The sequence below is a fragment of the Schistocerca piceifrons genome, chromosome 2, assembly GCF_021461385.2.
Source record: "Schistocerca piceifrons isolate TAMUIC-IGC-003096 chromosome 2, iqSchPice1.1, whole genome shotgun sequence".
Classification (NCBI taxonomy): domain Eukaryota; kingdom Metazoa; phylum Arthropoda; class Insecta; order Orthoptera; family Acrididae; genus Schistocerca; species Schistocerca piceifrons.
Window position 1 is genome coordinate 613,083,912 of NC_060139.1, and position 14,776 is coordinate 613,098,687.

The following is a 14,776-nucleotide window of genomic DNA, read 5'->3' on the forward strand; positions in this document are numbered from 1 at the left end:
TCCACGAAAGAGTTGTGGACCCCCTGGGGGGAGGACTTACGTTTCTTCTTTTCTGTTTGAGATGGAGTGGACGTCCAGTCACCATAGAGAGGGGCCTGAGAACAGCAAGAAGACTTGTCCAAAACGCAAGCACTTAAAACACCTCATAGGTGGTGGGATGTATGGCTTCACGTTACATCGATAAACCATAATCTTTACTTTCTCCAGGGGGGCGGGGGGGGGGGGGGGGGTATCCCCTTCAAAGGCCATGATAAAGGTGCCAGTATCAATGTGATTGTCCTTCGGACCCTTCTGAACACACCGAACAACGTGAACACCCCAACGTCCGAGATTGTCCCGAAGTTCCTCATCAGTTTGAAGGATGAGGTCCCTGTGAATAATCACGCCTTGAACCATATTTGGAGACTGGTGGGGGTAATGGACACAGAAATTTTGCCAAGATGGTTACAGGCACGAAGAGCCACAGACTCGGCAGCTGAAGCAGTTTTGATCAACAACAAACCCAACCGCATCTTGCAGAGAATCTACTTTGCCAAACTTGTCTTCAAAGTGTTCCACAAAAAATAAAGCTTCGGTATTGGTGAAAGTATCCCCATCAGTCCTGGTGCAAACGATATAGCGGGGGAAAGGTTTTGCCCCAAGCCGACGGGCCTGACCCTCCTCCCAGAGGGGTAACCATGGAAGGGAAGGCCGAAAGGGCTGGAGAAGCAGCACTAGGAGAGTCAGTTCCACACAGAGAGACAGCCGCAGAAGAACAGCCAGAGTTCTGAACCCGGTATGCGTTTCATTTGCATAGTGTTCACCCTGATACCACCCACTCCGATCAGGGGCTCTCCCCACAGGTGCCACCCAGCCACAGCAAGGGCTGTATGGCACAACGGCCACTGCTTGGAGCTCCAATGCTAACTTTAGGTGGTCACAGCTCAGGTATCAGAAGCGTGATACCTGTGTGTTCAAGGGGGGTTAACCAAAAGGGTACATAGCGACCCACCACACGGGCTGGCTACCGTGCTGGCTATGCAGCCTAGCATCAGACAATGACTTGAAAGAAAAGGTGGAATGGACTAGGAGGGCACATGTCAGAGACTAGGTAAGCTGCTCTTCCTCACATGGCTCTCACTTCGGAATAGAAATTTAGTAATGGAGGTCCAACCCTAAATAGGGACCAGGGAATGCCAGAAGGATTAGGTGATTACACAACAAAACCAAATTGCAAAACCAACAGAACCAGGGCCAACATAAACAAGGACACCAAGAGGGGGAGGAGAGGGCAAAGGGAAGCAACAAGGAGAGGAAAGGAGGGGAAGGGCAAGGAAATGCAGCCCTGGAAAGGAAGGAAGGCTGCAATAGCTCGGGGCCCCGTGCTCACCACACACGTACTCACGACAGAACCGTGAGCCCCCTGGGGGGGGGGGGGGGGGGGGGGTCACCACAGAACCATAAACCAGACTTCCAATGTCAAGGTGGGATTTAACCAGGGCTCTGTGGAGCTGCAGCAGCGTAGGGCAATCTGCACCCCAGTTAGTGTTTCGCAGGCAGTGGAGGGCACTGAGGTGCTGCCAGCAATTCCTCTTCAGCTGACAAACACAAGGAAGCCACGTCAATGGGGCGTTGACAACCAGCACTATGAACCGATATGTCTCCACTACAGTAAGTGGATTGTCACTAAGGTAAAGTTCTGGTTCCGGATGAATGGTGCTCCACTAACAGAAGTGCATGTGAGAACTTCTCAGCTGAGAATTGAAGCTGTGGGCTAAAGCCCAAGACAGTGACTTGTGGATGGCTTCCTGTAGGTGCCGCTCAGCAACATCAGTACTGGAGGAGCAGTACGATATGCAGAAGTCTTCTGAATACAGAGAAGGTGGGACAGATGGCCTGACAGCTGCTGCTAGACCATTAATGGCCACTAAAAACAGACACACACTGTTCAGTCTTGTGAGACCCCATTCTCCTGAATTGGGGGGGGGGGGGGGGGGGGGAATATGGGAGACACCAACATGGACACAGGAAGTACTGAGCAATAGAAAATTTTGGATAAAAAAATCAGGAGTGGGCCCTGAGCCCCCACTCATAATGTGGCAAGATCCCAAGGTCATGACAATCTTTTCATAAATCATGAGAGATTGTCTGGAAAAGGCTGTTCGCCTTGGCATGGAACGAGTAGGCCACATAACTCCTGGACTCAACAGAACTGTTGACTTGCCATACATTCTAACAGCTTACAAATAACATTGGTTAGGCTGATGGGCCGATAGCTATCCACATCAAGTGGGTATTTGTCAGGTTTGAGCACTGGAATGATGGTGCTTGCCATTGCTATGGAAGACACCATCCCATCAGATCCGGTTGAAGATGACTAGGAGATGCCGCTTTTAGGCACACAAGAGATGTTTGATCATTGACTGGATCCAATATGGCCTAGGAGCTGTGTCTGGGCAATATTCAAGGACAATGAGGAGCTCCCACTCTAAATGCAGCATTACAGGGTTCATTGCAATGTTCAGTGAACCAGAGGGCTTTGCTTTCCATCCACCATGAGGACACAAAATACTGGGGGATAATTCCCAGACACAGAGGCTTGAGCATAGTGCTCAGCAACTTTGTTTGCCCCAGATGGCCCACAGCTCACGGCACACTGCACACAGTGTGGTACTACTTGTACTTGTGAGGACGATGGTAATGTAACTGTAGCGTATGTGGATATAAATCCAACGGGGTGTAATCTTTCAAATTTATGTTTAGCTCTTGGCTAAACCTTCTACGATGGTTTACATTAATTTAATCTTCACTTTTTAGTGTGCAACAGCAATATTAATAGTAAAAAGATGAAATTTCTGCACGTGAATAATCTGTTGTCAAATATCTGGCTGTTTCTTTCAAATATATTGCTTCTGACATGGTTGCCACAATGATTTCACATGTGTACTGACACGAGATTTTACCTCTTACTTCTGAATATTGTCTGTCTACTGGCCTCATTGGCTGTGTAGAACCAGCCACTTATATATTCCATTTTATTTCCATTGTATCTAATGGTGATATGTGAGAACAAAGCTGCTTGGCACATGGAAGTATGCCACTGTCTCTTACCTATACTTTTACTCTCTCGCAGTAATGTATACTTAATATTTTAACAGTTTTGAAGTCAATCCAATGGATTCCAACAAACTGCAGTTTAAACATGGTAGATATTCATAAGAAACTAAGATATGTGGTACACATTCTCATGGTTGGCAGCACTACCAAATATGCTGCTCAATCATCACTTCTCACCCTGAATTCATACTCATTCTCAGCCAAGATGAGATCACTTTTCTCCCTTCAACCCTTATAAATTTTTTAAGGTAAATCTACACGATATCAGTTTCCAAAGCTTCACCTGCAAACATGGCGACACTTTCAAATAACAAATCTGGGAACCTCACTTTGGAATCAGGTAAATACAGTAATTCTTTCAGTACTGCAGAGGATTCTAAGCAGTGTGTTTTTCAGTGAAGAATAGTTAATGTAATGGATTACACACTTACTTGTGGGAATATTTGTTTCTTACTGTGGACAATGCTTCCTTTGGTTTCATCTTCAGCATGTCATTCAACTTAAAAACCAGATCCTTGATTTCTTCAAGACTATAACCTGTGAAAGAAACCAGTATTGTCACCGTATTCAATAAACATCTGTTTATCTTAATTGTACAACTGACTCACCAGAATAATACTGAAGAGTTTTTGTCCACCCAGATATTTCTTTCATTTTTAAAGCAAGTAATAAAGCAGCTGCAGCCAACTTTGAATCCGATTCAGACACAAATGTGTATTCCATAAGGGAGAGTTCAAGGATGTAACGTGCCAATGTGAGGACTGGTAGAGTTACTTTGGAACACTGCAACAAATTTTAAGCAATAATAAGCACACAATTGTGAATATAGAACTGAAAAATGTATTACTACTTAACGGCAAGTCATACAATTACTTGCTGCATTATGACTATCTAGACTACCATACCCACAATTTATGTACCGATTTTATGTACTACCAAGAATAATGCTTCACATCACTTTTGAACTTTGTAACGGAATTCAAGTTTTATCAGATTAACAATGGAAATTAACTCCCGTGTGGGAATCATTTAAACTGTTTTTGATAGAATTAGATGTACTTTTAATTCCAATTTATCCATCGTGAGGAGATCCTCCAGGTTGTTGAACGTGTCAGAACACTACACAAATATTTAAAATGAAAAGCAAACAATGAGAAATAGAAGTATGCTAATGTGCCTCCCATATGGGAGTAGTTTGTCACCAACAACTGATTTAGGCTCTTCTTTAACTGAACTTTTTAGTAGTAAAACTTTTGTGGCTGCTGGCATACTACTGAAAATTTGTATTCCTGAATAATGGATATTTTTTTGAACTGAAGTGTTCAAGTATTTTTGAAGATTATTCTTATTTCTAGTATTAATTCCATGACCTTAGCTGTTTGTGTGAGGAAGATTTTTAAAAAGTTTGATCGAGGAATAAATTTAGTGAAAAGCAGTAGTTAGCATCCTTATTTCCTTACACAGGCCTCTGCAGTCTGTTTCAGTTCACACTCAGTTCTTAATACAGGTTTTTGCACTTGGGAAGGCTTAGTTTGGCTTTATGAGTTACCCCAAAAAATAATCCCATATGACATTATGGAATGAAAGTGAGCCTTTTCGTTTTTATATCTATGACAACACTCACATTGCAAATATAGGTTTGTTTACACACTATCAGTTCTTTGGTGTGCTCCTTCCACTCCTGTTTGTCATCTTAGGCAAATATGGCAGAGAACCTTTCACAAGCTCCGAACTGCAAGTAGGGCATTTCCAAAGTTGAGTGAAAAAAAAAAAGAGAACCATTTACTAATGCTCATGAAAATTTCATTAACGTACCTTCCTACGACTAAATTTGATTTGCTATTGATTGCAATGTCCATGTCAGCTGTAAACAAAACTAACTCGGCATCTGGCAATGGTACTGATGAATGATCCTTGATACACACAAAAAGAGCAAGAGGCCTGAGATGGAACCTTGTGGGGCACCTCACCTCATTAATTAGTTCCCTGTTTGATGTGTGATAGCTTAATTCATGTCTTTCTTAATGACACCCTCTGTTTCCTGTCAGATATAGGAATTTGACAATTTTGCAACAATTCTTGTTACTCTATTATAATCTGATTAATTAGAGGGGTATTGTGATTTACAGTCAAATGTCTGACATAGAACATAACAGTAGACTGTAATTTAACATATTTAGTACATTTTTACTGTATGTTTATTAGAACTCTAGAAATCTAAACTGAGACTTCGGTAATATATTTGTTGTCAGATGGTTAAGAAGCTGATTGCTTTTTCTAGAACTTTGTGACTACTGGCAAAAGTCAAATGGGATGGAAATTTGACTTTTTTAAACAATGGCTTAATTTCAGCATATTTCTATCATTCAGGTAATGGTCCACTAATAAATGACTCTTTACACAGATAGCTTAGCATGTTATTAAAATAAGAAGCACCCTAAATTGTTGATATTTTATCTTTACTAGAATCTTTTGATGTTAAAGATTCAAAAACGGGATTACCTCTGCTTGGGGAGTGATGGTCATATTCATAATAGTGAAGTTACCTGTACTGTCTGGTCTGATAGACTACATTTAAGTCACCAGTAACCACTATTTCTTTGTTTTTATGTTTATTAGGCCAGAACAGTTTCGCAGTTTATGAACAGATTGGAATTACCAGTAGGTGCTCAATAGACACTTATTAAATTCTGCTTTGGTTACACATGCTCCTATACGCTGATCCAGGTAATCTTTATGAATATTTGTTCTTAAATTTATGACAAGCCATTATTCCCACATCTGTTCTACAAAAGTGAGATGCTAACCTAAATCATGTAGCACTTAACACATGTTCAGAGAGGTGGGTTACGTCAACTGGGTTTGACGACTAATTTATCAATGCAGATTATTAGTTTATTAATTTTACTTTTTAGTCTTAGAATATTCTGATGCAGTGAAGACTACTGACACTCCCCACTGAGTTGAAATAAGATTTCTGTTGCAAGTTTTTAACAAAAAGCTGTTAGTGCTGATACAATAAGTAGAATTACACTTAATTTCTTCCTCACACCAAAAAGGTTTGTTTCATTCATAACCTGTCTTAAAACTGTGTTCCTGCCCCCCCCCCCCCCCCCTTTCACTCTAAAGATGATTTTACCAGCCCTGTAGCCACTGGCGTTTTATCATTAATTTTCTACTATTAGCCCAGCCAGCTTGTTTTGGGGTGCAAAAACAACTGGAGGTCATATGTGCCCAAATAAAAACTATAGAACACAGATGAGGGAAACTATATGTCAGTCCCAATGGACAGAAAAGGAGACAGCTAAAAAAGCACATGCAAAAAGGGCTTAAAACCCACCGTACAAGTATGAGGGTTTAAAACTAAAATTTAATGGCCTTCACCGTATTGCTTTGGCAGATAAAAAGTAAAATGCGGTTGACAGCCAGTGCGTCATTCGCTAAAACGGCTGATAAATCAGATAGCAAACCCAAGCTCTAACGTAAAAAAAAGAGGGCATTCCAGCAGGAAGTGGTGAAAAGTTAAAATTTGGGCACAAGGTGTACAAAGTGGAGGGGCAACACCACTGAGCAAATGACTATTGGTAGAAAGGCAGTGCCCAATACGCAGCCAAATTTAAATAATCTCCCGGCGGAGGTTGTCCAAGGCACCAGGAGAGGCTTAATAAGCCCTAGCCTATTCCCTTGAAGGGAGGACCATTGGCGACACCAAAGGAGATGCCACCTCTTGACAGATGGCAATGCAGATAGCATCGCAAGGAATAGATATACTCACGGGCTGCAGTATAAGAACCGTAGCCTTGTTTCCAGGCAGACTGACATGACCAGGGAACCACAGAAGCATGACTGACTCCACCAAGAGTGAGCAAGTGAGTCTTCCTGGACCTGCTGCACTAAGGGATGAGCAGTGTACAGCACACATACTTTGGAGGGCTCAGAGTCTGAGCAGAGGACAATTGCAAATGCAACTGGTATGAGATGGGATGGTAGCTAGAAGGAAGATTTTGTCCTTACCAGGCTTAGGTATGGGTGTGACTGGCTTCACAGCAGCATCCAGGAAATGAGCCCTCAGCCCAGATGCAGCAACATCTGAATATTTATAGCATCTGGCCCTGGGGTGGTGGACTGGGATGAACAGAGCATTACGTAGCTCCCTGAGAGTGAAGGCAGTATTTTAGCACTATCCGGAGAAGAGAAGGGTATCGCCCAAGCCTCGTCCACTCGTTTCCAATGGATGAAAGCAGGGTGATATTGGAAAGAGTTCAAAACTTCCGCAAAATGGTGGCCCAAGGTGATAGATATAGCAAAAGAATCTACGACGACATCGGCACCTACTGTCAGGCTGGAAATGGGGAATGGATCTTGGTTCTAGAGATCTGTCAGAGATTGGCCCACATGACAAAAGGTGTGGAACTGTTAAAAGAGAATGAAATCCAACTAGCTCTTTTGCGATCCCGAAGAACTCAATGACACTTTGCAAGCATCTGTTTACAATGAACGCAGTTTTCCAGCGTAGTGTCACGGTTAAAAATGTGGAGAGCACTTCTCCGTTCGTGAATTGCATCACGGCTTGCCTCTGTCCACCGAAGGACTGGGACATGACGTAAAAGAGGAAGGGTGAGGAATGGAACATTCTGCAGCAGTAAGGATAACATTGGTAAGATAGTCCACCTGGTCACCACAACTGAGGGAATCTTGTTCTGCGAAGGTTGCCAGGGAGGAGTAAAGCTGCCAGTCAGCCTTAGTAAGCTGCCATTTGTGCATGCATGTGGATGAGGTAGGAGTCGGCAAACAGATAGCACACTGGAAATGGTCACTCGAGTAGACGTCAGAACGGACCACTCAAGACTATGGGCAAGCTGGGCAGTACAAAAGGATAGGTCCAAATTGGAATAAGTGTGTGAGGAGTTGCAAAGGAAAGTGGGTGCTCCAGTGTTAAGTCACAAGAGGTTCAGTTAAGAAGGTCGGCCAGGAGGGCACCTCTCTGGCAGGTCCTGGGAGAACCAGAAAGTGGATGATGCACATTAAAGTCACCGAGTAGCAAAAACAGTGGAGGTAGTTGCCCAATAAGCTGAAGGATGTCTGCCCTGGTGACATTGAATGATGGAGTGACAAATGGTACAGAGGGAGAAAGTCAGGTGGGGAATGAAAAAGTGAACGGCAACAGCTTGTAGACGGGTAGTCAGTGAGATGGGTTGACTAAAGGTGGGTAAGGCAGCGTGACACTCGAATGAGATGTCATGCAGACCTCAGGGGATGGTCAAAACGAATTGTTAAGTAATGTGCAAGCCCAAAGTGGTCTTGAGGGCATAATTTTGTTTCCTGAAGGCAGAGTACAAGGGGATGCTGTGCTGCTATAAACAGGCGTAAATCTCTTTGTGGGACCGAAGGCTGCAAACATTCCACTGGAGAACAGTTATGATGAAATTTAGGGGTATAAACTGTCACCGCAGAGGGACAGCTGATGGAGAGTCGCTACTACAGGGCACAGGAGCAGGATGATCCTGGCTCCTGTTCCATGGTTTACACAGAAGCATCGACGTGCTTGTGCAGTCAGTATGTGGAGTCCAACACTGAAAGACAGTTTGTGCTGTGCACCAGCAAATCAGAGCCAGGCTAAGTGACCACATGACAACACCGTCAAGCAGGATCTTTGAGTTGGTGGAGGAAAGGACCGTTTGTCTATAGCAAACTTCGAGCCCTTGTGGTTAGGGGAAGACTTGGATGTTGTTTGGCTGGAGGGACGGAGGAAGTCTTGTCAGGAGTTCTCCTTCTGTCCTTTCCTCCTCCTGGTTGTGTAGTGCGTAGCTTCACTCCTTTAGATGGGAGTTTGACAGTTTTTAGCACAGTGTAGCAGCAATGCTACCTTGACACTGGGCGACTTCACAACCTCATAGTCTAATTTGGGGTTGCTTGTCTGCAGGGCCAGGTCCTTCATATAGCAAGGGGGTAATAAACACTTAACTATAGGTGCCAAAGGGGAGACCACAGGGTTTGCGACAAGCCAGTAACTTGCGAGCTACTGGGTAAGGCATTTTTTGCTTTACACAAATCTCTTGTACAGTCCGCTCATCTAGATACACAGGAGAATCCTGGGAGAAGGTGGTGTGGCGGCCATTGCAGTTGATACAGCGGAGAGAAGGAGGTATACATTCTCCCTGTGTACATCCCTGCCACAGGTTACGCATTTGGCTGGGTGTCGACAAGATGTTCTAGTGTGATTGAACCGATGACACTGGTAGCAGTGCATCGGATTCGGAATGTACGGTCGGACTGTGAGGCAGCATCACCCTGTTAAAGGTGAGGAAAAGAGCATGGGTTGACACGAAGGAGGAATTGACCTTTTTCCATTACATGATTAATGGCAATTATACCATGATCAGAGAGGTACGAGTATTTCAGCCTTGGTTAGACCATCAAGCAGCCTGGTGGAAATTACACCATAGGGAGAATTCGAAGTCCTATATGCCTCGACATGAACAGGGTAGCTGTGGAGAAGCGAGGCAGCAAGTAGCAGTTGTGCTTGAGAATCTGAAGCTGTCTTCAAAAGCGAAGTGCCATTCCGTAAACAAGAGCAGGATTTAACAGGGCCAGCAATGGCATAAGCACCTTTCTGAATAATAAATGGATTGACTACGGCAAAGGACTGTGTCTTCAGTACATGATACCACAGGGAACCACAGTGCGGCAGGAAGGGTCTCCTAATCAGTAGCCTCATTACATTTATGTTTTGTCAACGTCAATGGAGACGATTGACTCATCGAGAGGAAATCCATGGTTGCCAGCATCTCCAATGGTGCAGTCCTTCGAACTGGGGGACCCCTTCATAAGGGTGCACATCTGCCTAAGACGATTGTTCACACCTCAGGTCACACCTCCCGAACACCCAACAGAGGGACCAATCAGCATTTGGGAAGGTTACAGCTCAGGCAATCTCCCCTCCCTGGGCCTGGCCTGCACCAGGGGGTACGAGTGAACCTTACCTGTCGTCCTGGGGCTGGTAATTACGCATTACCTAGTCACCTTTTACGCATCAGATGCGTGGGCCGGCCTTCAGGAGCGGACTGGGAGGAAGAAGGAAAGAGGATTCTCAAACTCCGAAGTGGAGGAATGAGAGGAGAAGGGCAACAAAGAAAGGAAAAGGGAGCCAAAAAGAAAGTTGAGACTGTTCGCAGGTCAGCAACAGAGTGCAGAACATTCCTAATAATACCCCACAGATGTTCCCAAGGGAGAGGAAAAAATAGCAAGAGGATAGACAGCACGAAAGGGAAAAAAGTGCTGCAAAGGCTGGGGCCTGTGGTAGCCAAGCACAAACCCGCCAAAGAGCGGTGAGCCCCCTGGGGGGCCCAGCCCGTTTACCCTTCAGCTTCCTGTTGATGTGAAGGCCATGTATAGTATAATATCACCGAGGGGAAACAGGAACCACATGAGTAAGTTATATATGCAGCCATTTCAACTCCAAATTAACTTTCCCAATTGAAGACTTCAAATGAGGTCCGTCATGGCACCTGAGAGAAGATACAAACTTAACACTGATATGTCTCTGCTAATGCAATCTTTGCCAGGTAACACTTCATATGTAGTGATACATGCCATTCTTTGACAGGCATGTATCAACCATCAAATATAGAAGCTAGATTAAAGATGTGCTTGATTGCATTTGGTTTGTTAACATCGGGCCACACACTGTGGGGAAACTATTACCCAACAGGTGCAGAGAACCTGCTGGAGAGAATCTAATCTCCATAAAGCAAGGAGGAAAAGCTCTGGTCTGTGGAGGATTTCCTACACCAAGGAAGATGAATACGATGTACATACATGATTGTCATTATATACTATTCTCACACAGAATGGTAACAAGATGGTAATATTAGTTGGTTCCCACAAAATGTGTAGCCTTTGGTGAAAGGCTGTGACAATATACATAGTTTACTGGATGCAATGTTTTCTTTTATAGGCACTTATAGAAATCTGCATGGAAGAAAGTCTGGTGCCGAGGAAGAACAGGACATAGCATAGCTGGACCCTGACGTAAATCAAAGAGTTGCAAGGCTGAATATCTATACCAGTCTAATGGAATGTTAAGGCAGCAGTATTAGATGTAGCTGCAGGGAGTAATATGTCTACAAACAGTCAAAATATTGTCACATTAGCTAAATACAGCAGTCATCAGACACCTAAAGAAAACTCCACATACTGTATGTAGAATATCTGAATGTTGTTACCCTATTCACCCACCATACCTACAATCTCTTCCTTTGTGAAATCTCTGCAAAGTGAGCCAAAATGCTCGTCATCTGCTACAGACCAGCTTCAGGTTTAAAAAATTGTGACCTGGTATTCTGATTATAGTTTGTCCTGCAAAAGTTGGCCAACACCTCTAGCATGAGAACTATGTAAAAGAACTTTCTTTACCGACTTCCCTAAATTCTTACTTTTGAATTTGCATTTAGTTTGTTGTGCTCTACACCCGCATCTGCTTGAGATTCCTGAATGTCTAACTGAAGCAACAGGTCAAACGTATTTTTCACAATCACCACGAAGCTGCCTGATGTAGTTCTGAGCCTGTTCCTGTGTCCACTTCCCACCTGTTCTTACTCTTCTCCCTCTAACTTGTCCAGATCCTCCCTAGCCTTGTCTAATTCAGCCTGAAGGGTGGCAATTTTTCCCCAGTCTGTTCCACTACATATTCTACAAAATCACTGAAGAGCCTCATGTACTTCCCCTTTCCTACACCACTAACGACACCAACATGAAAAAATTACAGCAATCACCACACAGAAGCCCTGACTTAACAATTCTACAGCAAGTCAGGGACTTTTCACTTATGATAAATATATTTTACTAAGAATACATGAAGTTATATTACCAATAAATAAGGAAAAAACAGGCCTATAAACAAGTGTGTGTACATTAACTACCAGTACCAAAGCACAGTTTCTGCATCAAAAACTTAAATTTTAACTGCTTTTGCAATCCTGTAAGCATACTGTGTCAAAAATTTAGACAAACATACAGCTACAACCCAACATTGATCTTTTCATGATTTCTGCAATATTACTACGGAAAAGTCAAACCTTTAACAGATAGTGCAAAAACACACTAATACACACTGTGTTATAATTCTGAAAATCAAGGAGTGTAAACTTTCTTAACAACTGAAGTATTGAAACAGGGTTAATGTTCTGGAGAAATATCTATAACATTTAGTGACATGCAGTTTTCAATTAACCAAGCAATTAACAAGCTAACAGACCTACCCACATCAGTGTAAACACATCAAGTTTCATACTTTTAAGACCACATCATTTCTGTGTTACTGCCACGATTCACCTTAAAATTATGTATATACAGAGCCTGTATCTGGAGCTGAAGTACATAAATACTTCAATCGGGGTTTGGAATACACCTGATGTCCAATATGACTTTGCTAAGAAATTTTCCCTATTTTCAGTAGGCATCACTAAAAATCAGCTTTTAACAAACCAACATGTGACTTTTCTCTTCAGCATAAATTTCATTACTGACCCTCTAAGATAGTTATAACTAACATCAAACTAACATTATTCTACAGATATTAGAAAATATGTTTAAGTAATGGCTTACATACCCTTGCATATCTCCTAAGAAATCTGTATGAGAGTGGAATGCCCAATTCAAATCCCACTTTATTCAAGATATTTATTTCCATCCTTATGAGTTCCTTCTTGTCATAAGCTCCATCACATACGTATAACATTTCTTCGAGCATTGGGGCCATTCGTTCCTGTCAGCATCAAGTTCTTATAAATACATGTATTTCTCAAATGAGATAGATCGAATTGTGAATAATACTCACATCATATTTGCTGGCAATAAAGATGGCAGCTGCACCAACTAATTGTAAAGTTTCTTTTGATACAGTAACCTTTGATAGATATATGTCTGTAAGCTTAACAGCAAGGTATAATGTTTCATGGTTAAGCTCAAAATTCTCTTGTATTTCAACCAGCCAGTCAACAAGCAAAGCTCTCATTGCAGTGTTTATACTGGTTTGCCTCTCCATGTAGTTATCAATTACAAACTTTGCCTGTAAAGTAACATCACTGAGTGGTTATTTCAACTACAACAGATAAACAGTTTGTGACAAAGCCTTTCTTTCATTATCTAATTATGTCTATACTGCTGTTCCATGGAAGTTTCATCTTATGATCATATTGCTAATGCACACAGTTTTTAACAATTCAGTCTATATGTAATCAGCTTTGTTATCTCTGACTACATTTACCTCACTTTAAATAAGCAATTTAAATGATTAGGATTTTCTTTCAGTCATCTAACTGGTGGTTTTAATGTACATCTAACATATATAGTTTACATTACAGTTCACAATGTTATAACATTAATAGTCTGCTCACCAAGCAGCAGCAGAATGCACACATGAGAGACTATTGCAATTGGCAAGCTTTTGGAGCCAATGGCTTCTTCAGGCAGAAGGGTTGAAGGTTAAGGAAAAGGACTGGACATGTCTAGGAAAAAGAGGTAAATTTCAGGGAAGTCACTTAGAGCCGGGGGTCTGGGGAGACTTGTACGGAGTGAGAAGGAAAGGCTGATTGTTCAGGACTGCATTGGATGAGATTTTGTTTTAAGTTCTAGGGGACTGATGACCATAGATGTTGAGTCCCATAGTGCTCAGAGCCATTTGAACCATTTTTGAACCTTCATCATCATCATGTCCTTGGGCCTTTGTCCCACTGCACAGTGTGGTCAGCCTTGTTACTACGGATTTGGCGATGTGTGTGTCGGGGTTGGCCGGATGTCCTTCCTGCCGTCAGCCCATGCCCCCCAACTCTGGTTGACTTTCCTGAAATCTACTTTTCCTAGACTGCTCCAGTCCTTTTCCTTCACGCTTCTTCCTTCCCCTTCAACCCTTCTGCCTCTGGCTTCGAAAGCTTGCAAATTACAGTCTGTGTGTTCTGCCACCATTTTGTGAGTAGATTTTTATCTATTTAATTAAATAATTTTGTCAATAATTGATCATTTTCATTGTTATATTAATATTCTGACATTTAAAGCTGTTTAATCTCCAGAGAAATGCATCCAGATGTTTAATACACAGAGGGAGCAATGGTGTTATGCAGACAAGGTGAGAATAGTTCTTGCTTTTACAGTCAAGGTTTCAATTTTTTGCTGTGTCAGACTATCACATGAGCAGTTGTTAGCCTCCATTAAGTGGTAATTTTTATCATAAAAAATTTGCAAACATATGCTTAGTATAAGTGACATCGGAAGTTTGACCTAATTCCCAAGGATAAACAGCTTGGTTGTAAAATTTACATCGTTCATCAGAATGTACAATGTTCAAAAACTCTTTGACACAATGTTTTCACAGCTAATAACCCCCTCCCCCCTTTATTTCCAAGGCATAAACTGGAAAATACTTTTTAAATGTTAAGAGGTAATCTAATGAACATCACCAGTTTATCAAATTTACTCAGCTGCATGCCTACAACTTATTTCAGTAAGTTGACTGCTTATTTGCAAATTGCATTAATCATTAGTGGCACCTCACTATGTTGCAGAGTTTATAATGCACACAGAACAGTATGGCCACATGCTGACCACTTAAGACTGTCTTACTTTTATCATTTGCTACTTTTTTACAGATACTTAATTGCAATGAGTAAACAATGTTTTCTAG

General features: G+C 42.3%; 1 protein-coding gene across 3 annotated transcripts in view; it reads right to left on the reverse strand.

Annotated features, from left to right (window-relative positions):
• The window catches only part of LOC124776374 (G2/mitotic-specific cyclin-B3), an 82,409-nt gene that overhangs the window by 12,417 nt on the left and 55,216 nt on the right, over positions 1-14,776 (reverse strand). For all 3 annotated transcript variants that reach the window (XM_047251336.1, XM_047251335.1, XM_047251338.1), the window contains exons 5-8: positions 12,935-13,165; positions 12,707-12,862; positions 3,705-3,879; positions 3,528-3,633 (exon numbers count right to left, since the gene is read on the reverse strand). In XM_047251336.1, the coding sequence (XP_047107292.1) occupies positions 3,528-3,633; positions 3,705-3,879; positions 12,707-12,862; positions 12,935-13,165 (668 nt within the window). The remainder of the gene's footprint in view (positions 1-3,527; positions 3,634-3,704; positions 3,880-12,706; positions 12,863-12,934; positions 13,166-14,776) is intronic.